The 26,793-nt window shown below is 41.6% G+C and overlaps 4 protein-coding genes across 5 annotated transcripts; 1 reads left to right on the top strand and 3 right to left on the bottom strand.

The window, feature by feature from the left end:
* Positions 2,950-10,447, bottom strand: LOC8081327 (crossover junction endonuclease MUS81). The gene is made up of 15 exons (XM_021455578.1): positions 10,044-10,447; positions 9,254-9,330; positions 9,095-9,173; positions 8,845-8,931; positions 8,644-8,757; positions 7,668-7,848; positions 6,880-6,949; positions 6,542-6,624; positions 6,343-6,440; positions 5,684-5,741; positions 4,892-5,050; positions 4,071-4,144; positions 3,750-3,984; positions 3,567-3,653; positions 2,950-3,413 (listed from the first exon to the last, which is right to left on the bottom strand). Exons 1-15 carry the CDS (start codon positions 10,274-10,276, stop codon positions 3,282-3,284), a joined length of 1,767 nt encoding a protein of 588 aa, XP_021311253.1. The 5' UTR covers positions 10,277-10,447; the 3' UTR covers positions 2,950-3,281.
* LOC110433489 (crossover junction endonuclease MUS81-like) lies at positions 11,226-15,410 on the bottom strand. The gene is made up of 11 exons (XM_021455717.1): positions 15,142-15,410; positions 14,606-14,679; positions 14,387-14,470; positions 14,205-14,302; positions 13,974-14,113; positions 13,809-13,881; positions 13,238-13,396; positions 12,552-12,634; positions 12,203-12,437; positions 12,010-12,096; positions 11,226-11,892 (listed from the first exon to the last, which is right to left on the bottom strand). The coding sequence occupies exons 1-11, from the start codon at positions 15,345-15,347 to the stop codon at positions 11,761-11,763; spliced, it is 1,371 nt and encodes a 456-aa protein (XP_021311392.1). The 5' UTR covers positions 15,348-15,410; the 3' UTR covers positions 11,226-11,760.
* LOC8081326 (serine/threonine-protein kinase TIO) lies at positions 15,642-24,402 on the top strand. 2 transcript variants are annotated; one of them, XM_002459044.2, is made up of 23 exons: positions 15,642-15,825; positions 15,941-16,054; positions 16,183-16,257; positions 16,484-16,576; positions 16,671-16,745; positions 16,843-16,935; positions 17,426-17,489; positions 17,967-18,051; positions 18,265-18,337; positions 18,425-18,493; positions 18,584-18,661; positions 18,751-18,853; positions 18,943-19,080; positions 19,203-19,341; positions 19,752-19,917; positions 20,082-20,180; positions 20,266-20,781; positions 21,409-22,554; positions 22,627-22,860; positions 22,980-23,123; positions 23,206-23,286; positions 23,374-23,562; positions 23,774-24,402. In XM_002459044.2, the coding sequence occupies exons 2-23, from the start codon at positions 15,965-15,967 to the stop codon at positions 24,017-24,019; spliced, it is 3,996 nt and encodes a 1,331-aa protein (XP_002459089.1). In that variant the 5' UTR covers positions 15,642-15,825; positions 15,941-15,964; the 3' UTR covers positions 24,020-24,402. The 2 variants fall into 2 exon arrangements, with proteins under 2 accessions (XP_002459089.1, XP_021313385.1); XM_021457710.1 differs by having other exon boundaries at positions 15,919-16,054.
* On the bottom strand, positions 24,850-26,089 carry LOC8062312 (glucan endo-1,3-beta-glucosidase GV). The gene has a single exon (XM_002456877.2). The coding sequence runs from the start codon at positions 25,948-25,950 to the stop codon at positions 24,997-24,999; it is 954 nt and encodes a 317-aa protein (XP_002456922.1). The 5' UTR covers positions 25,951-26,089; the 3' UTR covers positions 24,850-24,996.

Genomic DNA, 26,793 nt, shown 5'->3' with positions numbered 1-26,793 from the left:
AGAAACAGTGCATAGGAGTTTCATGGGGATAAAACTCTCTCTACTCCCATGAAACTCTTATCATCTATCTCTTCATTAATATAGCGCTACATCAGCATATTTAATGTACATGAAACTCTAATAAAACCACATTGAGACTGGCCTAAGATAATCGTAGGATATAGGATAGATGCATACAGCATTAGCGTGACTGATGAGTGACGATTGTCTGAATCTAGGCGAGTGTCTCAAGCTAGTTTATCAACTTGTTTGATTGAGTCTCCATAGATCGCAGACAGAATATATTTGCCAACTGTTTGGATTCCATAGTTACGTATACATTTCAAATTATAATACCTGCCGTGCATGCTTTTGGCAGGTTGCGATGCATGCGTAGGAGAAACCATGCACAAACAAGGACAGTAGGTGTGCATCCATCCAAGAGCAATAACTCTGCACCCGTCGATGGCCGTCGTCCTGCCCGTCCGTCCAAGGCAGCATCGGCCTTGTTTAGTTCACCCAAAAACCAAAATTTTTTTAAAATTCTCCGTCACATCGAATCTTGTGACGCATGCATGAAACATTAAATATAGACAAAAACAAAAACTAATTACACAGTTTAGCTGTAAATCAGGAGACAAATCTTTTGATCCTAGTTAGTTCATGATTGGATAATATTTGTCATAAACAAACAAAAATGCTACAGAAATTTTTTCACTTTTTAAAACTAAACAACAAGGCCAAAGAACGCTTCGCGAGGAAGCAACACGCATCACACGCACATCATTAGCATTATATATTAAGGCCCTGTTTAGATTGCTGATAAAAATTTTTTGGGTGTCACATCGGATGTGTCGGAAGGATGTCGGATGAGTTTTTACAAAGCTCGTCAGGAAACTGCAAGACAAATCTATTAAGCATAATTAATCTGTCATTAGCATATGTGGGTTACTGTAGCACTTAAGGCTAATAATCATGGAGTAACTAGGCTTAAAAGATTCGTCTCGCGATTTTAAACCAAACTGTGTAATTAGTTTATTTTTTATATACATTTAATGTTCCATGCATGTGTCTAAAGATTCGATGGGATGGATGAAAAAATTTTGAGGGGCAAACTAAACAGGGCCTTACTACAGTTTACTGCACAGAAGGAAGGGACGGATATGATGAACCTTAGAACCTAGCTAAACTAGAGTAGGCCAGCTAGCAAAGGTATGGAGCCAACAAGGCAGGCCAGGCCAAACGAAACGAACAGAACAAGACAGAAGCGAACAGAACGAGACAGAGTTACGATTAGGCGGGAGCAGGTCCATCTAGGAGTAGATATGGATGGATGGGTATGGGCTGGGGTGGGTACTACCACGAGCAAGCAACTAGTGGTGGGAAGCATGCAGATGCAGTAGGGTTTGCAGCAGGCGTGCACGCGAGTTGGCCCGTACGGTGGCGCCTTGCGCCTTGTCGCGGTGCTTGCTTTTGGCTTTTGGGGCTTTGGGCGTCGTCGTCGGCACCCGGAAACCGATGCCTCGGAGTTTGGAGGCATCACACCCGGCCACACCTCCTTGGACGGACCCTTGCGCTTGCGCCCATCGGCCACGGACACGGCCAGCCATCTCATTTCATCACCGCTCCACGCCTCCCCACCTGACCCTGACCCTGACCGCGACCGCTGGCTCTGTTCTCGTCCCCGCCCGCCTTGCGCCTTGTCCTGCATGGCATGGACGCACGCCAGCAGCAGCAGCAGCAGCGAACAAACGGATACGAACGGACAAACGGAAGCGGACCCGGTGGCTTGGATGCGTGTGGGGGGTTTTGTTCGGGGGTGGCGCGGCGACAAGAGGAAGCCGCTCTTGCGTTGGTTTGGATGGACACTCAGCTGCCAAGGCATCCTTTTGTTCTGGCGTCGCTTGGGTGTTGGGTTGGAGCTGGACTGGACCCGTGGCGCGGCGTGGAATGATCAGCACACACCAGTAGGTGTCGCGACGCGGCACGCCTGCGTCTGCCTGGCGCCACTCGCCAAAGCTACCCCGGTATGGTGTGTGGTGTGGCGTTGGCGCGAGATCTTTTTTTCCGTTCCTGCCGTTATTCAATGCTATTCATTCTTTCAAAACCGCCATCCGGTGTCCATGCCACTGCCGTTTTGCTAGTGACCACTCTAGGAGTAGTCCATGAAAAGGCGTGCCAACCAGATTAGGAATTACTCCCTCCGTCCCCGAAAGCTTCAACTTCTAGAATCTGTGTCCGTCAAACTTTTCTAACTTTGACCAATTTTATAGAAAAGAGTATCAATATCTATGACATAAAATAAGTATCTTACGAAAATATATTCTATAATAAATTTAATGGTATTAATTTGGTACTATAAATCTTAGCATTTTTTTATAAATTTGGTTAAAGTTGTAAAAGTTTGACTTAGGACAACTCTAGAAATTGCAGCTTTCAGGGACGGAGGGAATATATTAACCCATAATTGATCATTTTTAAATTACTATTATTACGCACTGCTTACGGCTGCAACAGGGGTACTATATGTTACTGGAATGGAATGGAACCTGATTCTGGTGCGCCGCCGTATATGTATCAGTCGATGACGTAGCACCCATCCGTTGCCCAACTTGCCAGCCACCGGGTCCTGGTGACTTCTCTCCACTCCACCATGTTCCGGTGCCATTCACTGCACGAATCGGTTGTATGTAGGACAGCAGGAGATAAACGCTCGAATCAAAAGTAACTGAAACAACATTGTTTACCTGATCATTGTATGTAGCACAGTAGGAGAGGAGAGCCTCAGCCAAAGATGACCAAACAGGCATCAAACACCGACCAGACAAGGCGCCGACCATGGATTATTGTTATCACCACATGCATCATCAAGTGAACCCATACCCTGTAGGATGTAGGCACACTGCGATCTTTATGCTATCCTGTCGACTATCACTCGAACAAAGCCCATAGGTAGCTCGAGACAGCACATAATCCAGACAACCGAGTAAGCGATATTTATGAAACCCCGACCACATAATCCAAGAATGAAGAATCCACTTCATTCCACGGTACTCCCATACTGTACAATCACGACACCACAGCAGATTACTCTAAACGCAACGTGGAATTATGTCAAAGGCTTTACCTAGTGACTACATCCTCCGAGATCTTTAGTGTTCTACGGCGGTCATTTGCTTCAGAACATGGGGGAGCCTTGCGGCTAAATCTTGGAGATAGCAGAGCAAGCTAGCTAGTGAGCTATACTACAAAAGATGGCGCCAAGATCACCAAGACGATGAATCATAAGCCACCAAGTTCAGTTAGTTCGGAACTGGGTCCACAGTATTTCCTCCATCACGCCAGATAAAGTGAAATATGTTTCGGCTTGCTCCTGCATTTACCATCTCGTTCTTGTTCTTTAACATCTTCTCTTGTGCAGGGATATCACCATCCTACAACATGGCGAAGGTTAGCTCTGGTTCACAGATGTGTTACAAGTATTTTATGGGACACAATAGCACTGCAACACAAATGAGATGGAATGTACTGCAGCCATTTTATTGAATTTAAATGGAAACAAAACATTTAGTGGGCAGAGGACTTACAAGTATCGAGTATGCCTTTGCCAGTAAGAAAGGGGTTGGATAGAGCTCTACAACAGCTTGTGCAGCTTCTTCTGTTACTTTTGGCACCTGCATCGTATTTATATTCGTTCATGACAAATTTGCATTCAACCATGACATAGAATGAACCAGCTGACTAACATTCTTTAAGTATTGCCAAGTTACCTGCATAAGCTGAAGGGAAAATATGTCGCTCACTGTTTTCTTCTTAAGCTCACAGCACTCTCTCTTAAACTCATCATAGGTTGGGCAAACATGAGAAGTTTTACCAACAATAGAGAAATTTGCATCATAGTATGCTATTATTGAATGTGTAAGGTCAATATATCTCTTCTGAGTATCAGCAAACCCGGTAGTTCTCTGAACGTCAAATCCATCAAGAACCTCAGTGGTGAAACAGCTGAAAATAAATGGCAGAGCAATTAAAAAACCATACATCTTATGCACATAATATTGATCGCTCAGGTTACTTGAGCAGTGACATACGCTGTTTTAACCCTATGTGGTGCACGGTTTGGATCACCTTCAACAAGATATATCAACTTGCTCAGCCCGCATTTCTACAGAGGAATAACAAATGAAAGTACTGTGTCAAGCTGTGGCTAAAATAAACAATATATGCTAGAGGAACTTGGTAAGCTCTGAAACTCCATCAACATGGACAACAGACACAATGTCAGTGACAAGGTTTACAATTTATAGATTCATGCTTAAGTTACCATACCCTTTGTCATGTCATTGCCAGGGATGAGATACTTTAGTTTATAGCCTTTAAATTCAAGATAACAAAAGAATAAAACATAACCTCTGTGAAATGTTAGAATAAGGACATATTGGACTGGCCAATGACATCCTCACATCCAACAGCTGCAAAGTGCAACTCAAATTGGAGCACTCCTTATCAAATCCAAAATTTCTTTAGGTTCAAACTGACTGCCACACATGATTTTACATATGAGATCATGGCACCAAACACACATGATAGTCTTTGAATGACTGCCACATATGAGATCATGGCACCAAACACACATGATTTTACACACCAATCCAATTGCAGCATAGGTAATTCACCAATAATCAGAATAGCAACAGCAAAGCCTTTCAGTCCCACGAAAGTTGGGGTAGGCTAGAAATAAAACCCAACATGAGACACCAACAGAAAGGGAAAAAATATAAATAAAAGAATAAAAAGGAAATAATAATAGTATAAGTGTCATCAGCTGATGTACAAATAAGGATATGGAAGTGAAGGTTCAAGGCTTATAAGTTATAACAACAGCAGAAGCAAATGCAAGTTCAGAAGGCACCTGCATCCTGAATTTCTGATCTTTGTATCGGTTGTCTTCAATTGAGCCATCTAAATCTGTAACCTCTTTCCTTTCAACAATGAAATCAAGAACATACTCTGCGTGATCTTCCTTATGACGGGCAATCCAAATACCATCTCCCACAGGTAACTGTCTAACCTGAATGACAAGGTTCAAACTGAAGAATTAACAGCACTTTCTCTGGCACATTACACAAACGAATCAATCAAGCATCACACCTCAACCTTTCTTATGTTAAAAAAGAACAAAAACTATATCCAAGAGGACAAATTCTGGACATTTATACAAAAAAAATTAATCCAATGACTTGCAACACTGTCCACAATGTGACATTAGGTACTGATGCCACATGCCACACTGTAGGCTGTGAGCATGAGTGGTTGAAACAGACAAAAATATTGACCAAGTTATCTTCTTATTTATACCAAAATTTCACTGTACTTTATGTCATTTTCCCTTTTTTTCATTTCTAATAGTTTTTTTTTATATTTTTTTCAGGTAGTTTCTTAATAGTCAAAGATCCTTGACGGAAGGAATTAGGACTCAAACGGCATATTTTGAAACAAACTATGTAATAGAGGCATAAACACGAAAGCGGGGAAATGTAGTGGCAAATGAAATTGTGTGTCAAGCTCTGGGCTCTAGGTTTGGCATCATATATGAGATATCCCTAATCAGTATAACTGTGCCCCCATTTTCATTTCTACAGCAGAGAGAAAGTAGTACTAGTACATGATATAGAGGAGTGTGCAAACTCTGATCAGAACTAACCTCTACACCAAAATGGCTCTGTGAACGAATGTTATCAGCAACTTTTCTTGAACGAGACCTGCACAAACAGATAACAAACATGAGAACCCGATTCCACGCAAAGCAAACACATTAAATTCCAATGATGACACATCCAACTACACAAATAAAATACATGAGAACCAATTCCATGCAGAGAAAATATACTGAATTCCAACAAAAAAAACAATGCAGAGCAGTCATAACATGATTATTTAAAAAAATAACAAAAAATCATTTTCTCTCTCCAATAATCTATGAACCTATGGAAGTCAAGTCATATATTACAGTTTCGTACAAAACACTACCTCCGTTCCAAATTATAAGATGTTTTGGCTTTTCTAGATTCATGACTTTTGCTATGCACTTAGATATACATTATGTCTAGATGCATAATAAAAGTAATTGTATCTAGAAAAGCCAAAACATCTAATAATTTGGAACGGAGGGAGTAGAATGGTAAACCAGACCAGTCATCATAACCAATGAAACTTGTACCAAGGTTACAAACACATAAGGGCCATTTTTCTTTTAATGTTATGCATTCAATGAGATATCCCACCTAAAGATCAAAGATAACTACAAATATACAAAAGTAGATACAAAATTTCTTGGTGAGAGTAGGATATGATGATACAGACCCGAATTTTTCACGATCATCCAATATTAAAATAACTTCATAAGCTTCAAGAAAGTTTTCATTGGCTCGACGAGGTGGCATAGCTAGTTTAGCACAACCCTAGCAGCAGCAGATGCAGAACAATAGTAATATTTGAATTGAAAATTTTAAGGAAAAAGAACGTTTCTTGAGAAAGTTTCTCAATCAAAAGTCAGGCATACCATTGTAGAAGATTGCAGCTTGGGTGTTCCTTGGAATGGAAGAGGAATATCCGGCAGTCCACAACTAGTAACAGGCTCCTTGCCTGCATTAAAGTATCAGAATCAACCAGACTGGTAGGGAATGACACTAATGTTTCGATATTTTTGTACAATCCAAATAGGAAACGTAGTGATATCCATAGAACAGGATTGCATGTTTCAGTTTTGGTAGAACCCCTTTCGGTAATTTTTTTAGAACATGCAACTAGTAACCAGAATAAATTAGAGAGCAGCAGAACAAAAAAGTAAGCATGATTCTACGAGAAATTATGCGATATGAACAAAAAACCAATTGAAACCTTTTAGGGGAATATTTTTTCCACATGGCTCTTCTGAATCTGAATCGCAGCAAATGATTCCTTCGTAATTCTACACATGGTCGAGAAACCATGAGTTACGAATGTATCATAGATCTACATTATGGAAAAATATGCCAAGAAATTGAAATACTAGCTGAAATTATATCAACTGTGTAAACAGTATATTTAGATTACTAGTGCAAGTAAATCTACAGTCACATATTTGATGAGGGGTATATTTTATTATAAGAAGGAATTGTAATTAAGAAAAAAAAAGAAAGTTAAAAACCACCTTATAAACTGTAAAAGGTTTAATCTCCAGGAATACGTATAGCTCGCATGGACAAAAAAGATTTAAAAGAATCGAAATTATTTCCTTGTCAGGTGTCACATTATTGTTGTAGCTACAATATTCTGTCGGAGCATGTAAGTATGTAGACTAAACTAAATATATGAAAGACTACATGTTTTGAAGTAATGTTTTGATAGTTAAACATTGCTCTGCTATTGATGTTTGACAACTGAAAAGTACTTTTGTTTGTGTCAGACCAGGATCAAGACAGAAGGCTTTAAATATTTATAAAATGAAATGTTGTGGGGATCTCCCCCACATTTTTTGCCTTAAAAAAAAAACTTCATCAAATAATAACTGAAGAAGACTGTTAGAGCACGCCTTTATGTCTTTCACAATACCTAAACATACAGAAGAATCTGTGAAATGGTCTCTTGTATGTATCTTATTGTTAGCACGGGAAACAAAAGCAGTTTTGAAAAAAGGTAGTCCTTACAGTAGTTTGAACTTGATGATAGCAACTGCTCTTTTTTTTTGTCAGAGAACTGCCACCAACAAGCTCAGGACTGTGCCTAGAAACAGAAGGATTCATAGCAGATGTGTTGTGAGAATCATCCAATCCAGACCGTGAAAGACATTCACGCGCAGTGCCTTCCCCTTCTCGAGTTAGCTTATACCTACAAAACTCACCTAGTCAGCTCCAACCGATGTTTAGCATCTCAAAAGAATGTGGATGCCTTATAACAAAAATCAAAGTAGATAGATAATGTGCATAGTTGAAAGTTGCATATGATAAAAAGTGGACACAAATAAAAGACCATTGTACCAGAGGAAATAACTAAATACCAAGATAGATCAGAATGGGATCCCGTTTGTATGGCAAAAAAGATGGTAGGTCTAAGAATCATGCTGGTGCTGCATCTATTGCAGCCTTTACAGGTCCACTAACCCATGATAGAGTTAATGTTATACTGTAGTTAAACTTAAATAAAATCTTCCAATACCATTTGCAGAAGGAAAGAGATCATTAGGCTTCCAAATGCCCACAGCAAAATCTAATATGAAATGGCCAAGTTATCTGCTAGTATACAAAATCACTTTAATGTGTTAGCATATTGAGTTTCTTCCTTCTAACAAATAAGAAAAAATATTGATGTGATAATGTCTCTAGCCCTTGGGAGCAAATCTGGTGGGTTCTTTAAAGATCGTTTTAACAGTGTGTAGTGCTAGCATTGATGCCATCATGTTGTGTAATGTAGCAGCAAATTGCAGAGCCAAAAGATATACCTATGAAATTTGTACTTATAACAAGCTGTGGGGTAATTTTCTCTAAATTTTACTTCTATCATGAGGATTTATGTGTAACCTTTTGTACAGTCCGGTATTACTTTGCCAAAAAAATAATAATAACTGTGGAATGAGTGTATAGGACCCACACAAATGGAAAATGAGAATGTCGGGTATTACTATACTTTGCTGGGTTACTTGACTTGGTGACAAGTCCATTAGATTGTAGTGTCTTCATGCAGCTCCAACCAGTGTACCAGTCCTTCCCGTAACTCTGTTTTGCTTTACTTTTATTTGGACTGATTAAAATGAAAAGTAGCTACTTAGTAACACATCAAACATAGCAGGAGTACCAAACACAGCAGGAAATCAATGAGAAAAAGTACCCAATCGCGTCTCGTGATAGTCCACTGGCTTCAGCAGCATCAATAAGCTCTTGTTTCATCATAAAATCTTTCCCGTTAGCCTTTGCCCTATAAGAAAATTCCATTGTTATATTATCTTAAATATTTTCTCGAAAACTTAGGTATCTTTCTCCTGCCCCTATGAATAAACATCAATATTCAACCTCCCTACTAAAAATACAGTTGTCTTTCATAGACAACATATACGGTATATACCTCAAAGAAATCATACCTAAGGAGTGTTATTAGTATGGCATAAGCAGCAGTGTTCTTCCCTGGCAAATAACGTTTTTTCATTTTTGGTTTCTTTCCTATAACAACAAATGACAAAATTCAGAGAAACAGGGTTTTCAAAGAACTCACAGTCAACCATAAAAATAGTGAAACATACCTTTTGCAGGAGATAAATCCTGATTCGACTCTGCAAAGAAACTTTTCATATGTTGTATGAGCCATGGTCCCACACCCCTGACAACAATGGTAAAACACAATAAGGATAAACTTTATGATGCAACACTACGTTGAAAAAATGCCTTATGATACCGCAAAATTCAGGCTCATTGTTCTAACGCAACACAAGGGATAAATAAATCTCTCAGAAGTCAGACCCTCATTTATAAGATAACACTAGGTTGAAAAAAGAACAAGAAATGGTGGTTTCTGCCTTTCTGGTTTCTAACGGATTATGTTTGGGTGAGAAATCACAATGTAGATATAGCCGCCTAGCAGACCTTACATAGTAACTGAACATTGCAGGCTTAAATATGCCATGCTACATTCTGAGATTTTAAAAACAACCAGCGAGTTCCAGAGATGTTCAAGTCAACCAAATGAACACACCTACATCACTATGCAGATGGTAGAACCACGTATGTACCCCGAATTCCAATTAGCGAAATGAACATGTCTACACGGCAAATCACAAACCGATTCGTTCGCCTTAAGGTATTCAAGCATTAGGAGCAAGCAGAAACGATCCTTCAGCCACAATTTTCTCTGTAATGTCAGCTCGAAATGAAACATCCTCGCCAAAACAAGGCATCCGCTTGGCACGAAACAAAATCCATCAAACGGCAGCTTCAACTGGGGCATTTCAATACCATGAGAGAGAGAGAGAGAGGGAGAGGGAGGAGGAGCACGGAAGTTTTTCACGGAAACGATTTCAGAAAAGTAATACTTACTTGACGTTCGAAAAGTCCTTGAGGGTTCGGATTGGCTCCTTGGAGGAGCAGAGGCTGCGGTTGGCGTTGGCGAAGGCGAGGTAGTTGTTCGGCGAGAGCCCGTCCGGCTCCTGCATCATCGCCCGCCACTTCTCCAGGAAGAAGCGAGAGAGGGACTCATTCTCCGGGTTATGCACCTTGAGTTGCTTCGGCACCGGCTGCACTTCCTTTGGTTTCTTCGGCGGCGGCCGCATCGTGATCGCACGGGGGATTGGTGCACGGCAGTGGAGGCGGATCGCGCTGGATTGGGGATTCGGGAATCGGTATCCGAAGCTAGGGTTTGGGGTTTAGGAGAAGGAAGGAGGAAGAGCCCGCCATTGCGGGGGTGATTCGAGGGGGTTTGCAGTTTGCGGTCGGGTTTTGGAAGTTTTGATGACGATGATGAGCTTCTCAGAGAAGGATCAAAGTTCGTTCATTCACTCCAACGCATCGCAGGCCAGGCCTAGTTGGGCTCACGCTTCAGGCCCAATGTTCAAACCCAACCCACCAGTGCGAACCACCTAAGCCCAAAAAAAAAAAAGTCCTGAGATCTGAAACGCTTCCTTCAATTGAGAAATCAAACTTTTATGCTGTTTCATCCTCTATTTAAAACTGTTCAATTTTACTCTCTATATGTAGGGTTCAGAGCAGGTTTTAACTTAAGCCAAAGAGGCCTATAATGTAACAGGAAGTAGCAATTAGCTTTCAGGGCTGTTGAGTTTGCAATATTATGACTGCTACTTAAGGCTTATTTAGCACATCTCATCTTCACTAGTAAAGCTGTTTTCTTATTAAAAAGCTTCATGAGCAACTTTCTAGATGAAACTGAGCTGTTTTGAAAAAAGTGTTTGGTAAAATAGCTTCACTAATTACTTCATGCATAGTTAAGATAGAGAAATGAGGGAAGCTTCATCCTAACTCATGTTTTTGTGAGAGAAGAAACACAACTTTATCCATGAAGTCCATGAAGCTGTTTTAAAAATAAATGTTTGATAAAAAAAACAGCTTATAAAGCTATTGTGAGCTGTAACGAATAGGCCCTTAGTGATTTGACTAGTACATGACAAGATGTGAGGCCTGATATCTCAATCCTATACAGGCTCCGCCACGCTCAACAAATATACCAGTGCAGAAAACAACGGTAGTACTTTGCACTATTGTCAGTAATTTATAAAGATCACATACATATATTTTCACCATGTTATTACAATAATAATTCCAAGGCTACATTACTGACGTGGCAGCATCAGAAGCTCAACCGCTCAAGTAAAGATGTGCACACTTGGATGAAACAACCGGCAAGAACTGCTTTCAGCTCGTGGATGAAAGCAAAACGCTGGATGCAGTTTGCAATGTTATCCGGTCAATTTTCAGTGTAAACAGAAAAAAAACGACAAGATAACAAGCGACATCTCATAACGCAAGGAAGGGAGTAGAAGTCAACAGATGTACATAATGAAACACTACACATCTCATCCCAAGAACATTGCATCTTGTGCAACCTGGAGACGACAACAGTGAGACACTTTCAGACACTTCATCGGTGACTACATGCTCCAAAACGGTCAGTGTTCAATTGGATCATTTGCCTTCAGAATACGAAAGCCTAGCAATTGAATATCTGAGCATAAGGGGCTAGTAAACCACACAAAAATATGGTTCAAGATCACCAAGGCGGTGATATTGTCACTTAAGTTGGTTAGTCCAAACTGAGCCCTGAAGATTGACATCCATCACCCCAGACAAGCTTGAAGATGTTTCTACTAGCCCCTGCATTTATCATCTTGCTCTTGTTCTTCAACATCTCCTCTTGGGCATGGATATCACCTTCCTTCAAAATCATAAAGGTAAAAATTTAGTTCAAAGAAATGTCAGTGCACAAGTGTTATGACAATGAGTGTCGTAACTTGAAAAGTAGAATGAAAATTAGAAGTAAGAGAAGACTGACAAGCATGGAGTACGCCCTTGCGAGTGAGAAAAGAGTTGGATAGAACTCTATAACAGTCAATGCAACTTTCTCTGTTACTTGTGGCACCTGCATTGCATGTATATTCAATGAGGATAATATCTCACATTCAACTATGACATCACATGAAGCAGCTGGCTAACTTTTGTAAAGAGGGCTTATTTTGACATGTAACCTGCATAAGTTGCAGAGCAAATATTTGGCTCACTGTTTTCTTCTGAAGGGAACGACAATGTCTCTCAAACTCATCATAGGTTGGGCATATACATGCACTGTTATCAAGACTGTGGAAATTTGTGCTGTAGTAATCAATTATTGAGAGTGTAAGATAACCATATGTTCTCATGGTATCAGTATACCCACTGGTACGGATAACATCAAATCCTTCTAAAATCTCAGTGGTGAAGCAGCTGAAAATAAACGACATGACACAGCTAAAAGGTCACATATATGCTTTCTTAAATAATTCATGTAATATGAAATATTAACACTATCAATTCAGGTGAAATGAGCAGTGTTTGTACGCTGTTTTGATGCTTGCTGCTGATCCTTTTGAAGTGTTTGGATCACCTTCAACAAGATATATGAGCTTCTTTAACCTGCATTTCTACAAGGCACAACAAATGAACACATCTCATCATATTGTTTCTCAAATAAATAAGGACAACAAAACATTTTGTCCAGGAACAGAGCAATCTATAGAACCAAGCATATATTTTCTCATGCCCTTTATCATCTTTTTCTCGAACATGGAGGAGAGTTGTGCATCACTGTATTAGAGAAAGCACAAGAAAAGCTAGACCAAATACACTGCCTCGAGGGACAAAATACCCTTTCATCTCCTCATTTTCAGCATTTCTCTACACATCATCAGCCATAGCAAAAGTTAAAAAAAACATCCATTTTTAAGTACCATGACATGCAAAATAAGTTACACAGAATTCTTTGACAGACTACACATTTGCCACAATGATAATGATGCTAAACACACACATGATATATTGATATCAACCATCAATTTCGTTGCTGCATCGGTGAATCGCTTGCAAATGATTAGCTTCCAGACTCAACTACTGAATGGGGTCATCACAAGAAACAAATAACAACAAAGACATGGAATATTTAACAATTTAAATTGAAAGTACAGAGAAGAGGGAAATGTCATTCAAGGTCTATAACAACAACTAGTCAATGCAAGTCCATATAGTACCTGCAGCCTCGTTTTCTGATCTTTGTATCGATTGTCTCTAATTGAGCTACCTAAATCTGCAACATTTTTCCTTTCAACAATGAAATCTAGAACATATTCTGTCATAAATTTTTTATGACGAGCGATCCAAATGCCATCACCTACAGGCAAACGTTTAACCTGGATGACAAGGTTCAAACAGAAGAATAATAATCACTTTCTGTGGAACACAACACAAAATGATCAATATAAGCATCATAAACCTTTTTTATATATGTTAAAAAAGAACAAACACATTTGGTACATCACCGACATGCTTGTGTTTAAGATATTTATAAGCAAGTTACAATCACACGAGTTGCAACTTGCAAGGTTCCCCACAATTTTTTTGAAAGATCCCATCACCCGTCTTTGATTTATCATAAGAAGGGGTTTAGCATACAACTTTTACACACGCGAGTTGCACTACCAGCTGTAGCCTAGGCTGCAGTGGTCCAGAATACTGAATTCCCCCACAATTTTATGAACTTAGGAAACAGTATGTAGGATTGTAGGCCACAAAAAATTTAATCAGAGTCAGTTTATAACTAACCTCTACAGGTACATTAAACTGCGAACTAATGTTATCCGCAACCTTTTTTGAAGCAACTTTTCTTGAGGAATACCTATGCAAAAATGTAATAATCATGAGAGCAAAATTTTGATGTATCTGGACAAATATAATGCTTATATATGAGTAGGATACGGTCATACAAACCCAAAATTCTCACGATCATCCAATATCAGAACAACCTCGTAAGCTTCAAGAAACTCTTCACTTGATTGACAAGGTGGCATAGCCAGTATACAATTGTCCATTGATACAACATCCTTGTCCATACTGAAGTCAGAAGAACCCTGGGACAAAAAAAAATCGGTATACTCTGATGTAAATTCTGAAAGGTGTACTGTGCAGCACAAGGTTTATCCATAGAAAATTCAAACATACCGTTTTACCACACGATTGCAGCTCCAATGTTCCTTGGGATGAAAATGGAGGAGTAAACTGAATATTCTGACAATTTAAGTTAGGAGGAGGTCCCTTGCCTTCAAAAGAAGTATTGGAATTAAACAAAAAGTATAATGTTTTTTATGGATATTATACTATCGAAATAGCAAGCATAATGCTACCAAGAGAAGAAGAAGAAGAAGAAGCAGCAGCAGCAGCAGTATTCTTCTTTGGCTTAGGGCATTTTGGTACTCTTGTTTTCTTTCCTGTTAAAATAAACAAAACCATTTCATATTCTACAGAAGAGAGAATTGGTGCCTAAAGAAAAAAAACAGGAAAGGATTTTCAAACGGCACCCAGTTAAGCATGAAAACGGTTATCATACTGTCCTGCTACATTACCTTTCGTTGGAGAATCCTGTTTGGACTCTGGAAAGAAGCCTTTCATACAACGTATTAGCCATGGCCCCACACCACTGTAAACAGTGAGAGAATATTAGAAACATCCAGCTATGTAAATCAAAATTATTCAAAAAGCTCTGGACTACAATTAAATCTTTTGTGTAATACAGTTCTGGACCACGAAAAAAAGAGAGAGTTTATAACAAATATATGTATATAGAATCATAATGCACATTGTGGATTGTAGGCTAACAAAAGATACAGAATTGATTAGCAATGCAAACACAAATTTCTGATATTAGCCCATAAGCTCAAGATATGAAAGTAAGCTAACCACAGAAATCCTGAAATTTTACTGAAATCACAGTTTATTAGATCCGGTTCCTGTCTAACTACAGCTCAAATAAGAGAATCTCAATTCCCACCAACACGAACCGCACAAAAAAATCCAATCAAACTCCTGTCTCAATGCAGCATTTACTCAGCAACGGACAAAAAAAGAATGGGTTGGGGAAGTAGGAGGAAAGAATTGGTACTTGATCTTAGAGAACTCCTTGAGAGTCCGGATGGGCTCATTGGCGGCGCAGACATTGCGGTAGGCTTTGGCAAACGTGCGGTCCAGGTGCTCCTTGAAACCGGCCGGCTGCTCCCTCATCGACAGCCGCTTCTCGTGAAGGCAGCGAGCGACCTCCTCGTTCTCTGGAACACGCACCTTGACCTGCATCGCCGCCGGCGCTGCCATTTCCGAGAGGGTTTGCAGCTCGGAATGGAGGGGGGGGGGGGGGGGGCTGCTGGATCCGCTAGGGTTTGGGGTGAAGGGGTGGGGAAGAACAGGTCGCCATTGAAATGGTTCGTAGCTCGAACTGATTTGAATTTTGCGGTCGGGACTCACGGACACGGTTCCTGTGATCTTTGCAAAGCTGGGCTGCTCTGGGCTGTCCAGTTAGACTGGGCAAGCCTTATTGGGCTTAAGTTCGACTGCAAGCCCAGTTAGAATGGGCAAGCCTTTTGTTCAAATTTTCTTCTCCCGTTCAGCTCGCCGCGTGCTCGCTTCTCCCGTCCTCCCTCTCTCTCTCTCTCTCTCTCTCACTCCGCGAGTGGCGACGACTGAGGACTGAGGAGCGGGCAAAATTTCAAAAACCGAGTGGGCGACCGCCGCCGCCCTACGCCAGGTGCCCGGGCCGTTTTCTGGGCTTTCGCCGGCGACGAGCACCAACCAGGTACGCCCGCCGCCTTTCTCCCCTTCCTGCTGTGCGAAATCGAGCATCCAAACCCTAACGGCTAGTTGTAATCGGATCTGATCTATTTACAAGTATCTACTTCGATTTTGCGAAGATTATCGCGCCTGCTGGGCACGAGATGGGGATAGAAGATTACCATGTCATCGACCTCGTCGGGGAGGGCTCCTTCGGCAAGGTTTACAAGGGCAGGCGCAAGTACACTCGCCAGGTTAGCGTCCCCCGCTCCTCCAGTGTCCTGGACCCGCTGGATTTGGGCCCATCTGATGATTAGATGAACTCCTTTGTGTGATTTGGATTTCATAGAGGTTGTTTTCTCCTGTTTTGCTTCCAATTCAGACGGTCGCCATGAAGTTCATTCTTAAGCACGGGAAGACCGATAAGGATATACACAACCTTAGGCAGGAGATTGAGGTAAACCATTTCTGTTTTGTCCTACATGTACTTCGGATTTGGGTGTTTTGTTGTTAAACAAAAGGATTGGGAGTGGCTATGAAAACTATAATTTTGGTGTGGTGTCTGCTGCGATTCGGCTGTGCTTGCAACTGTAGTACATAGCAAATTAGCATTAAGCAATGGTGTTTCTTATCTCATTATACTGATACCATCTCACTGCTTGCTGTCGTACACAATTCTGTAGATCCTAAGGAAACTCAAACATGAGAACATAATAGAAATGATCGATGCCTTTGAAACCCCTCAGGAGTTTTGTGTTGTCACAGAGTTTGCTCAGGTACACAAGAACTCAGTTTGATTACCTCGTCCTTTCTCATGACTGGTTTCAATCGTTTAGAGCTGTCTAACTTCAGTGAAAATGCTTGTCTCAGGGAGAACTGTTTGAGGTGCTTGAGGATGATAAATGCCTTCCAGAAGAACAAGTTCAGGCAATTGCTAAGCAGCTGGTATGCGCTTCACTCTAGCTCTGTGTTCTTCCTGCACCATAGCAGTCCAGTTGTTTTGGACGACTTCCCTTCATGGTTTCAGCACATTTCATTTCAGGTGAAAGCATTGTATTACTTGCATTCCAATAGAATTATTCACCGAGATATGAAACCTCAGAACATCCTTATCGGGAAAGGATCTATTGTAAAGGTAATCTATGTTCCATGTTGGCATGCATAATCTGTCAATGTCTTGTCATTTCCATTCATGAATCCTGAAGTTTTTATTAGGTGACCCTCATAAGTTTTTGTTTAGTGTACAATGTACAAAAGACGCTTCAAGGTAACATGTCTCCAAGATGTTGCTGTAGCTAATCCATTGAGGAATTGTCTGTTACTATTTGCTACATCCATACAACTGTATATACATATAATGTACGCAATCCTATTTTTCATGATTCAATGCACTTTATCGATTCCATCTGATATGTTTAAGTTTTCTGTTAAATTTCTTATAGTATAGTATAATGGCGGTAGATGTGGCTAATCATTTCATTAGAATGAGCTTTCATCCCAACGGCCTTGATTCTTGTCTTTAATGTTCACTTATCTACTGTTGTTTATGTCTTCAAGTTGTGATTCTTATCCATTGCGCTACAATGGTTGAAATTCCATTTATATTGTTTCTTGCCTATTTACAGCTTTGTGACTTCGGGTTTGCTCGTGCTATGTCAGCTAATACTGTTGTATTACGCTCCATTAAAGGTATCTATTTTTCATCTTCACTGGTAGCTGACATTTTAACAAATAATTTCCATGTCTTGTAGCCTGTAGGTAAAGTATGTACATTCTGATACTCTGATTCACAAAACTAAGGTGATAGCAATTAGCAGACTGTAATGATCATGTGATTAAGCATTTAAGCTGTACTGTTATATTTGTCATCTTTCTAAAATCTGTATGATTTCGGTACATAGTTCATTTATGAATCTGAACTCTTTATGCATTTCATTCAAATTTTGGAGTTGTTTTTTTTTCAGTCAGAGAGTTTATCTCAAACTACATTCCAAGACATGTTGCTGTGCACTGTATTTCATTATATGGAATTGTGCCTGGTCCTTATTGCATATTTATATCTCATTGAGGCATATGCTCTAGTGATATTGCTTGATCTTACAGTCATATTGTGATGAGCTCTGTTTGTCGAACCTTCATTTCACTAAGCTTGCTTTTCCAATGCAGGGACGCCTTTATATATGGCTCCAGAACTGGTGAGGGAACAGCCATATAACCACACAGCAGATTTATGGTCCCTTGGTGTCATCTTGTACGTACATCTTCACTTTCCTATCTAGACCTGGTTGCTTTTGAATCTTCTCATACTAGTACATTCTAGATACTATTGTATCACATTCCTTTTGTGCAGTTTTAATCTTAATATACTGCTGGCCTTTGGCACCTGGTTCAACGTGGTGCCATCTACTCTACTTTGTGTTTGATAATCTATCTATCAAGCTAAATTTATTGTTTGGTTGACCAGGTATGAACTGTTTGTTGGACAGCCCCCTTTTTATACAAATTCGGTCTATGCACTTATCCGGCACATTGTCAAGGTTAGGCTTATTTAGTTATTTTATTTGTTATCCTTGCATTTTTTTAATTGTCAGAACTGATTTTATATGATTTCATTGATTTGCTAGGATCCTGTAAAATATCCAGATAATATGAGCGCAAACTTTAAGAGCTTCCTGAAGGGTTTACTCAACAAGGTTAAACTCATAACTGGCATTTCCCCTTCAGATCCATCTAATGAGTTCATCCGTGCCTTTTCTTTTCTAATACTGTGTGGTACGTAATAGGTGCCTCAAAGTAGATTAACCTGGCCAGCATTGTTGGAGCACCCATTTGTCAAAGATGATTCAATGGGATCGGCAGCTGTAAGCCTCTTTAGTTACACGCTCAAGTAAATTATGGAATCCTAGTCTTTGAAGATATCAGTGCCTTGAATACCACATAAATTACTCAGGAGTCTCGACCTGCACCTTTTGAAGCTAGAGGGTCTGAAGGTACTCGGAAAACAGAAGAAACACAAACATCAAGGAACCAACCTTCCCCAGCTGCTCCCCAAAGTAGGCAATTTAAATAGTAAACTTATATCCTTTTTCTTAGAGATTTTCCCATAAATTGTATATCTTGAACTGTTTTTAATGTTTGCCAGGTAGAACTACTGCTACCAATAGGGATAATGATTCCGATAAACCAAAAGCTAACAGAAAATTGGATGGCCCTATGCAAGCAACTCAGGACCGCCATGGTTCACCTACTGGTGCTGTTCCTGAAAGTTGCTCTCCCTCAGGTTAGTTAATATCCAAATTCTGACTTCTGGTAGTATTTTTGGGCAGTGGTGTTGATCATAACAGTCAGGTTTCTTCCCTGGAAGTACACAGTTAGGTGATCTTTCTGAATACTTCATTGCAGAGTGTACTGCTTTGGATAAACTGGAAAAAGCTTCACAAACAGTAGAAGGTGCAAACAGCATTGTTGAAGACAATGAAGCACTGTCAACCGTTCTCAGCCCTATCAAAATTTGGCTTACTAATACTCCAAGTCCACCCAGGTAGATTCGTTGCTTTTCCAGTCCTTGTGAACTGTTCAGATCTGATGCTCTCATCTTCTGAAAAAATGAAGGAAAATGGTTATTGCAGATTAACGTGGTTGCAATGCATGGTGTTTATCCTTTAGTGTATTGTTAAGGGTATAGTAGTCATGGGTACTAGAATAATTCTAGAGTTTCCCTTGTATCACTATCATAGTATCATGTATGCCTCTACTAATTTTACATCAGTTCAGTAGTAATTTCTTATCTAAAAAGCATTTGGGCTGTATAAAGGCGTGACAACAGATATAATATTTGAATGGGAGCATTGCTCCACACAATTGTATAGCGTCCACTCAGCAGAAGTTTTTCTTCTGGTTTCATCAAGCCTTGTCTCTAACTTCAACCGAAGCTTGCTTCAACTTTTACAGGGAACTGAACATTGATGGAGCAAATCAGTCACTCAGAATTATAAAAAATTTAATTGATGCCGGGTCATGCCAATCTTATGCGGCAATTGACATAAGCTTGCTTCTTGAGTTTACAAATCTCATTATCAAAACTAAGCTTTCAAATGCTTATGGACTTGTGGTGAAGGTACTTTTGGCATTAATTCTGTGTTTTTTGTTCACAATAAAAAATATTCCAACATTCATCAAATGAAAGCAGTGTCTCTTCTCTTTGGGAAGAGAATTATTTCTTACTTTATTAGGATGTCTTGGGTATAACTTGCAGTGTATAACTATGTTTTTTGTTGGCAGTGCCTGGCAATTGCACGGAAACTACTTGATACAAATGATGAAGTTATTTTAAAATCTTATGACAGACATTGGTTATCCCTATATGAGCTTTATTCACAGGTAACACTTTGATGCCAACTTCAGGTTTTATTGTCAGTTATGTTTCCCCTTCTTTATCTTGATTATTATGAGTTTTGATATGCAGATCCTGGTTTCTACAGTGGATCCATCTGGAAGAATATCTCGTGAGTCAACTGCCTGCCTTGCTTTGATGTTATCTCGGGTCATCTCTGGGTTGAAGGCAAGCATGTCATCTGAAGACCCGAAGCCAGTGGAAGAAAGTCTCCTCAAGATCATTGATCATGCGAGGACGTCACAACTACTTGAACTCTTGTGTGAATGCCTGATAGCTTCGGGTTCAGACACAATATCAGGTTCTACAAACATGGTACCTGCTGCTTGTGAGGCATGCAAGGCTATTTGGTACCTAGCTCATGCTGTTGACATTATGTCCATTGGTGCACACCATTTTTCATTTCCCTTAGCTAATTCATGGCGACAAATACACTCAATGCAAGAGCAAGGTTCAATGGCAGATTCAAACTCTACCAATCTGATTAACATATTTGTCAAATCATTTCTCGCCTCACGACCAATGCAGGTTGCAGTTTACCACTGCTTGCATAATGGTCTAGAATCAGCTATTCATGCTTGTCTTCAGGTAATTCTTCGATGCTGTTTGACTAGAAGTCATAAGTTTTTCAACATGTTTCTTTCCCATGGTAGTATGTGTCATTTTCGTAGGCCAAGTCCAATGTTAAAATGATACAGAGTTGTGTTTATCCATTCAGTATTTGTACTGTCATGGTTTAAGTATCATCCTGTGTTCTTCTAAAACTAAACCGTAGAATTTATGGTGTTACCTCAACATCCTTTTGCACCAATAACTATTAGGAAAAATCTTTATTCTATTTTTGTATCTTGGAACTGCAATTTGTTGCATTGACAGTTGGATATGTATTAAACTAAATATGTTATCAACAATTTCACGTGGGGTAGCACATGGAACTTGCTGAAGTTACTCCTTGCCACCTTGGAGTCAAAATCCTGGCCTTGATCAATGCTATCTTAGCCTTAACCTCCCAGTGCTACATGGCATAGATCTTCTGGTTAGTTGCACTTTCAGCAGCAACATTGTAAAAAATCCCATTTCAGAATTTCTTTGTATAGATAAGATGGCGTCTAAATCCATTTTCAAGTGCAATACAATAATATAGCAGTTTTTTTTACTTATTTTTACATCTTTCTATTGTATTGATTCTTACTATATCTACATGTTGCTTTTCAGCTTATCTCAAGGGCCTGTCTGCAGAATGTGTCTTTCTGTGCCATTATGTGTCGTCCATGGAATTCACCATCTGATGTTGATGCAGTAGAATATGGTGGAGATGGAACAATAGTCTCTGATATGTTTTCCTTATTGTCACTGTGTGGATCATATTTAAATAAGGAATCCAAGCAGAATAGCAATCAGAAGTGCAAACTATCCAACCCTCATGCTCTTGTAGTGCACTGCTGCCTTGCATTAGCGACAATAGCTGCATGTTTGAAATCAGAGGGAGAGTCTTCAGCATCAGTTATCCTAACAAGTTCCCAGAAAAAACAGCGGTCCCGGCTCTCAGTTCTTGCACACCTCTCATCAGTTGATGATACAGTGAAGAGTTGCCTGCAGCCACACTGTGCATCAGCAATGCTTGCGCTCTCGTCAATTGTTTCTCTTGAAAATGGTGGACAAACCAGATCTTCTCTTTGTGAAACCGCCCTTGCTTTATTTCCTCGTATGGCAACACTGCACACTCTGCTGAAGCTTTGGTTATCAGATGGAAGCGAAGCACTCTGTCGATATAACGCTGGCCTTCTGAATCTTTTTGGACTCCGTGATGGAAGTATTGGACTGCTAGAGACAAGGTTGAAATGGGGCGGGCCATTAGCCATTGAACAAGCCTGCTCAGTTGGCATCCCACAGCTCCTAATTCGCTTGCTTACTGATGGTTTCTCAAAAGAGATATCTGACGGGAAAGATAGTTCAACGAACCGCAGTGGGTTGTCTCCATTGGGAGTTGTCTGGACTCTTTCTGCTTTATCTCAATGCCTTCCTGGTGGAGTATTCCGTGAAATTTTGTATAGAAGGGAACAGTTAAAGCTCTTAACTGACTTGTTGTCTGATACACACCTTAAGGCATTGGCAGCCTGGACTGGTCTTGGTGGTGGGAAGAGGGGAGTTCGGGAACTGATAAACTCAGTCGTTGATATCTTGGCATTTCCATTTGTTGCAGTGCAGAGTTCTCCAAACATGCCGTCAGCATCTGCATCCATCAATAGTGGCTTCCTGCTTAATGTTGCATCACCTGGTGGGCGCATTGGTACTGAGAACAAGGAAATGCTCAAAACTATCGAGCAAAACATGCCTCAGTACATTCAAGTTCTACTCGAGGTCTGATTAGTTGGCTCCACTTCTTTCTTGTTCATAAGTGAACATTTCTGTGATTTCTCTCTCCTCATACAGGTTGGCATTCCTGGATGTATGCTGCGCTGTCTTGACTATGTCGACATGGAAGATCTAGGTAGGCCCTTGGCCATTGTGGCAAAAATGGCAGGCTACAGGCCACTTGCTTTGCAGCTTCATAAAGAAGGTCTTCTAGATCCAAGTAGAGTAGCTGCATTACTGGAGGGTCCTATAGCAAAGGAGACTTTGCTTGATTTCCTCATGATTATTTCTGACCTTGCTCGCATGTCAAAGGTTTGTCATTTCTCGTCATCTCTGTGATGTCTTGTATGCCTAGTAAATATACTGTATTCTGATGTAGTGATGTCAAACTTTGTTAGATATATAAACTGATACATTTTGCTTATGGCCAGGACTTTTATGTACCCATTGATAAAGCTGGACTTGTTGGATTCTTGAAGAACTTCTTATCAAATGGGGACCCTGATATAAGGGCAAAAGCTTGCAGTGCCATTGGCAACATGTGCCGCCATAGCTCCTACTTTTATGGCCCACTTGTAAGGAAATATGTATATGTTAATTGTTTTGCAGCTGAAATTGTATGCCAGTAATATTAACTTTGCTGTTGTGCGGTAACAGGCAGCAAACAAGGTGATCCAGCTCGTGGTTGACAGGTGTTCTGATCCTGACAAGCGCACACGAAAGTTCGCATGTTTTGCTGTAAGTTTGTAAAATGCCTTTAACAGAGTGTTTTTTTCTATCCAGTTTCCAGTGTCGGATTAAGCTAAATGAGTCTTGCCTTGTCAGGTTGGCAATGCTGCTTATCATAATGACATGCTGTATGAAGAATTGAGACGGTCCATACCTCAACTCACCACTTTACTTCTTGGTCCTGAGGAGGATAAAACCAAAGGCAACGCTGCTGGCGCACTCAGTAATCTCGTGAGGAACTCTGACAAACTTTGCGAAGACATTGTCTCCCAAGGCGCAATTCAGGTATGTCTAGTCTTTTCTTATTACTCATTTTCATACTCTGCTGACTGCATTGAGCGCTTCTAATCCCACCGTGGATCAATAAAACTGTTGAAGAATGCTTGTCTTTGTGTTCTATGAAGATTGGATGGATTACATTAATGCGCCGAATGCATAACTTTTTCAAGGCATCATCACATATAGTTCTAATATATCCCAATTTCTTGTTGCACAGGCGCTGCTGAAGATGGTCGGCAGTTACTCTACTGTTGCCCTGAGCCCCAGCAGACGAGACGCTCTCACTGAATCACCGCTAAGAATCGTGCTCTTCGCCCTGCGCAAGATGTGCGACCACGCCATCTGCAGGAACTTCCTCCGGTCTTCGGAGCTGCTCCCGGTCATTGTTCACCTCCGGCAGTCACCTGATTCAACGATCTCCGAGTATGCTTCTGCCATCGCGACTAGAGTGAGCCAGGCCTGACGTTTCTATATGCAGGCGCAAGTTCAAAGAGTCAAAAGGTGTTCCACCCTGGGCATGATCATGCCACAGAGGCCCAAATCTACGATCCATCTGCTATGCTGCTGCAGTTGTAATGTAGTGTATGGTCCTACGGGTCAAGCAAGCTAAGCTACCATATTGTGCATATGTATTATACTTCTGCAAAAGAGAGATTCCATTCACTGTTTGTACATACGCAGCACCAAAGAACTCCAGCTACATGTGTGTTGATGTGTAGTATACTGCTAGCCGCTGTTTGTGGCCATCGAATCAGGTCAGGGCCACCGCAGCATGACCAACCTTAAAGGCCAAAGCGGAACCAGAGTGCCCGCTTCTTTGCTTGGAATTTGCTGCGCAACAGGATTCTAACAGCTAACAGTCTGCTCCAAAGAGAGGTGGTCCCATGACCCAATATGCAAGTTATGTAATCTTGAGCTGGGGACTCCGATCCACCCACCTTTGCAGTCTGTAGCGTAGCTACAAGAAGCAAAGTATATGGGGGCCGTTCTTGCTGCAACCTCGGCTTTGTCGACACACTGGAAGAATTCAGAATAGGTCTCTTTGTTGTTGGGTGTTGGGGGTCTGGGGACTTGGGAGTAGTTTTTCCTTCTTCTTTTTTCTTGTCTTGTTTTCATCTTAACCCCTTTTCCTTTTCTACTTCTAATAATAATTCAAGGCAAATGTCTCGCCATCACTTCAAAAAAAAAAGTTGTTTTCATAATATGTACTGTATCATAATAGCTGACTTGATACGATACGATGCCAAATGCTTGACCAGATGTTTCAATATCCCATTCGACAAATACCGGATATAACAACAAAACAGCGACAAGCCAATACCATGGATTATTTTGTACTTCTCGTTCATACAATGCATATTATTTATTGACGTATATATATATACTAAATAAATACGGTATGTGGCAAACACAAAGCGATCGAGTGAAAGCATCGCCGTGTCAGTTTGGGAAGTTGATTGGGTAAACAGGCGTCTTGTCCGGGTTGAACAAGCCAAAGTGCCTCTCGATCTCGTCCCCAGTCTTCTGGTTCTCGTTGAACATGGCGAACACGTACGTCTCCAGCAACCCGGGCCTCCGGGGCGTGCCCTGCCGGACATGGTCGATCACACCCTGGTTGTACTGGCGCGCGTTGTCCACGCTCGCCGCGAACCCGCCGGCGGACGGCCACCCGCTCTCCGACACGACGACCTGGACGCCGGGCGCGCCGGCCTTCTCCAGCGCCGCGTAGATGGCGTCCACCATGGCGTCGAGGAGGTTCGTGTACGCCAGCCCGTTGCCGCCGTCCGTCACCGTGGCCGCCCCCGGTCGGAAGCTGGCGAACTCGAGGCTGATGTTCCGCGGGTCGTCCCTGTAGGCGAAGTAGGGGTACACGTTGGCCAGCAGCGGCGCGCCGGTGTCGGCCAGGAACCGCGCGACGTCGGCCATGTACCCCTGCGCGAACGCGCCGCGGGACGGCGGGAACGTGTCGGCGAACGCGTCCATCTTCACCGCCGTGGACACCTTGATGCTGCCGTCGAGCCCCGCGGACACCAGCGCGGCGTGCACGTTCCGCATGGCCGGGAGGAGCAGCGCCGCGGCGCCGTCGCCGGGGCCTACCTCGTTGCCGACGGCGATGTACCTGATGAGGACGTCGCGCTGGTACGCCTGCACGTTGGCCTGGACCCAGTCCGCGGCGACCGAGGCGCTGCCGGCGAGGGCGCGGACGGCGTCCACGCCGCCCACGTCGAGGATGACGGCGATGCCGCTGCCGCGGAGCGCGGCGAGGGCGGCCTGGTCCGGGAAGTAGATGCGCATGGACTGGATGTTGTTGGACTTGCAGAGCTGCACCACGTCCGCACGCGAAGGGAGGTTGTCGCCGACCACGCCGTAGCAGACACCGTGCACACCTCCCATTTTGCTCGAACTCGGAGATGTTTGTACACGTCGTACTTAGCAGCTAGATTGCTCGGGTCGTGCGCGTGCTCGCTTGGATATCGATCTCAAATGCCGCTGCTCTTGTACTCTAGCTTCTGGTCTCAGGAGAGAAGAAGAGCACTAAGCAGCCTTATATATAGCGTGCGCCGAGAGATGACACTTTACATAAATATTTTATAATCGACTTGTTCGAGTAGAGAGGTGGCTACTTGGGTTGGTAATAAGCTTAGAGCTACTAGCCTACTAGTATCAATTTAGTGTTAACTACAGGTTGGTTATCCTGTTTGACTTTTCGTCGACATGCACGTAGTTGCTTGAAAGTTTCTCAACGTATACACGTAGCAGTATATGTATTTTTAAGGCGACCTCGATCGTCTTGCCACTACTACATCGAGTATGCATATCATATTATTCATGTGTAGGTACAATGTATAGGCTGCTTAAGTTGATGAAATCAAAGGTGAGCGATTGATTTCCATCTTAAATGACTCGTGAAGGACAGGCCAGTCAAGCAAGCTAGCTATCATGAACGTGACAGATACTGACTGGAGGCTTGCTTGGATGGATCATGCATGTTGTGGAATCAAGCAAATGCGTGCGCTGAAGCAGCTGATGCGTTGCTTGCCCGCGTCAAATTCTACTGAGATCGTGTCATTTCTCAGTAGGGGGAAACCCCCTCGTGTCTCATCATATTTTTTTAAAAATCTGATCGTGTCTATCTAACTATCGCGGCACTGCTCGTTTCACACACATATATAATTGTCGCCATGGTCAATATTAAGTGGCAGATCTATTTGTTCCAAAAAAAAAGTGGCAGGTATA

The sequence above is a fragment of the Sorghum bicolor genome, chromosome 3 (genome assembly GCF_000003195.3).
Source record: "Sorghum bicolor cultivar BTx623 chromosome 3, Sorghum_bicolor_NCBIv3, whole genome shotgun sequence".
Taxonomy (NCBI): domain Eukaryota; kingdom Viridiplantae; phylum Streptophyta; class Magnoliopsida; order Poales; family Poaceae; genus Sorghum; species Sorghum bicolor.
This window is presented reverse-complemented; position numbering and strand designations above follow the sequence as displayed.

Coding starts and splice junctions, on each gene's coding strand:
- LOC8062312 (XM_002456877.2), bottom strand. CDS start 25,950: ATGGGAGGTGTGCACGGTGTCTGCTACGGCGTGGTCGGCGACAACCTC.
- LOC8081326 (XM_002459044.2), top strand. CDS start 15,965: ATGGGGATAGAAGATTACCATGTCATCGACCTCGTCGGGGAGGGCTCC. Junction 18,052..18,264: donor TGGTCCCTTGGTGTCATCTT/GTACGTACATCT, acceptor TTGGTTGACCAG/GTATGAACTGTTTGTTGGAC. Junction 18,494..18,583: donor TGAAGGGTTTACTCAACAAG/GTTAAACTCATA, acceptor GGTACGTAATAG/GTGCCTCAAAGTAGATTAAC.
- LOC8081327 (XM_021455578.1), bottom strand. CDS start 10,276: ATGCGGCCGCCGCCGAAGAAACCAAAGGAAGTGCAGCCGGTGCCGAAG. Junction 4,145..4,891: donor ATCAGAAATTCAGGATGCAG/GTGCCTTCTGAA, acceptor ATTCCTCTGTAG/AAATGCGGGCTGAGCAAGTT. Junction 3,985..4,070: donor CCACATAGGGTTAAAACAGC/GTATGTCACTGC, acceptor ATTTATTTTCAG/CTGTTTCACCACTGAGGTTC.
- LOC110433489 (XM_021455717.1), bottom strand. CDS start 15,347: ATGGCAGCGCCGGCGGCGATGCAGGTCAAGGTGCGTGTTCCAGAGAAC. Junction 14,471..14,605: donor ACAGGATTCTCCAACGAAAG/GTAATGTAGCAG, acceptor TTATTTTAACAG/GAAAGAAAACAAGAGTACCA. Junction 12,438..12,551: donor GCAGCAAGCATCAAAACAGC/GTACAAACACTG, acceptor GTTTATTTTCAG/CTGCTTCACCACTGAGATTT.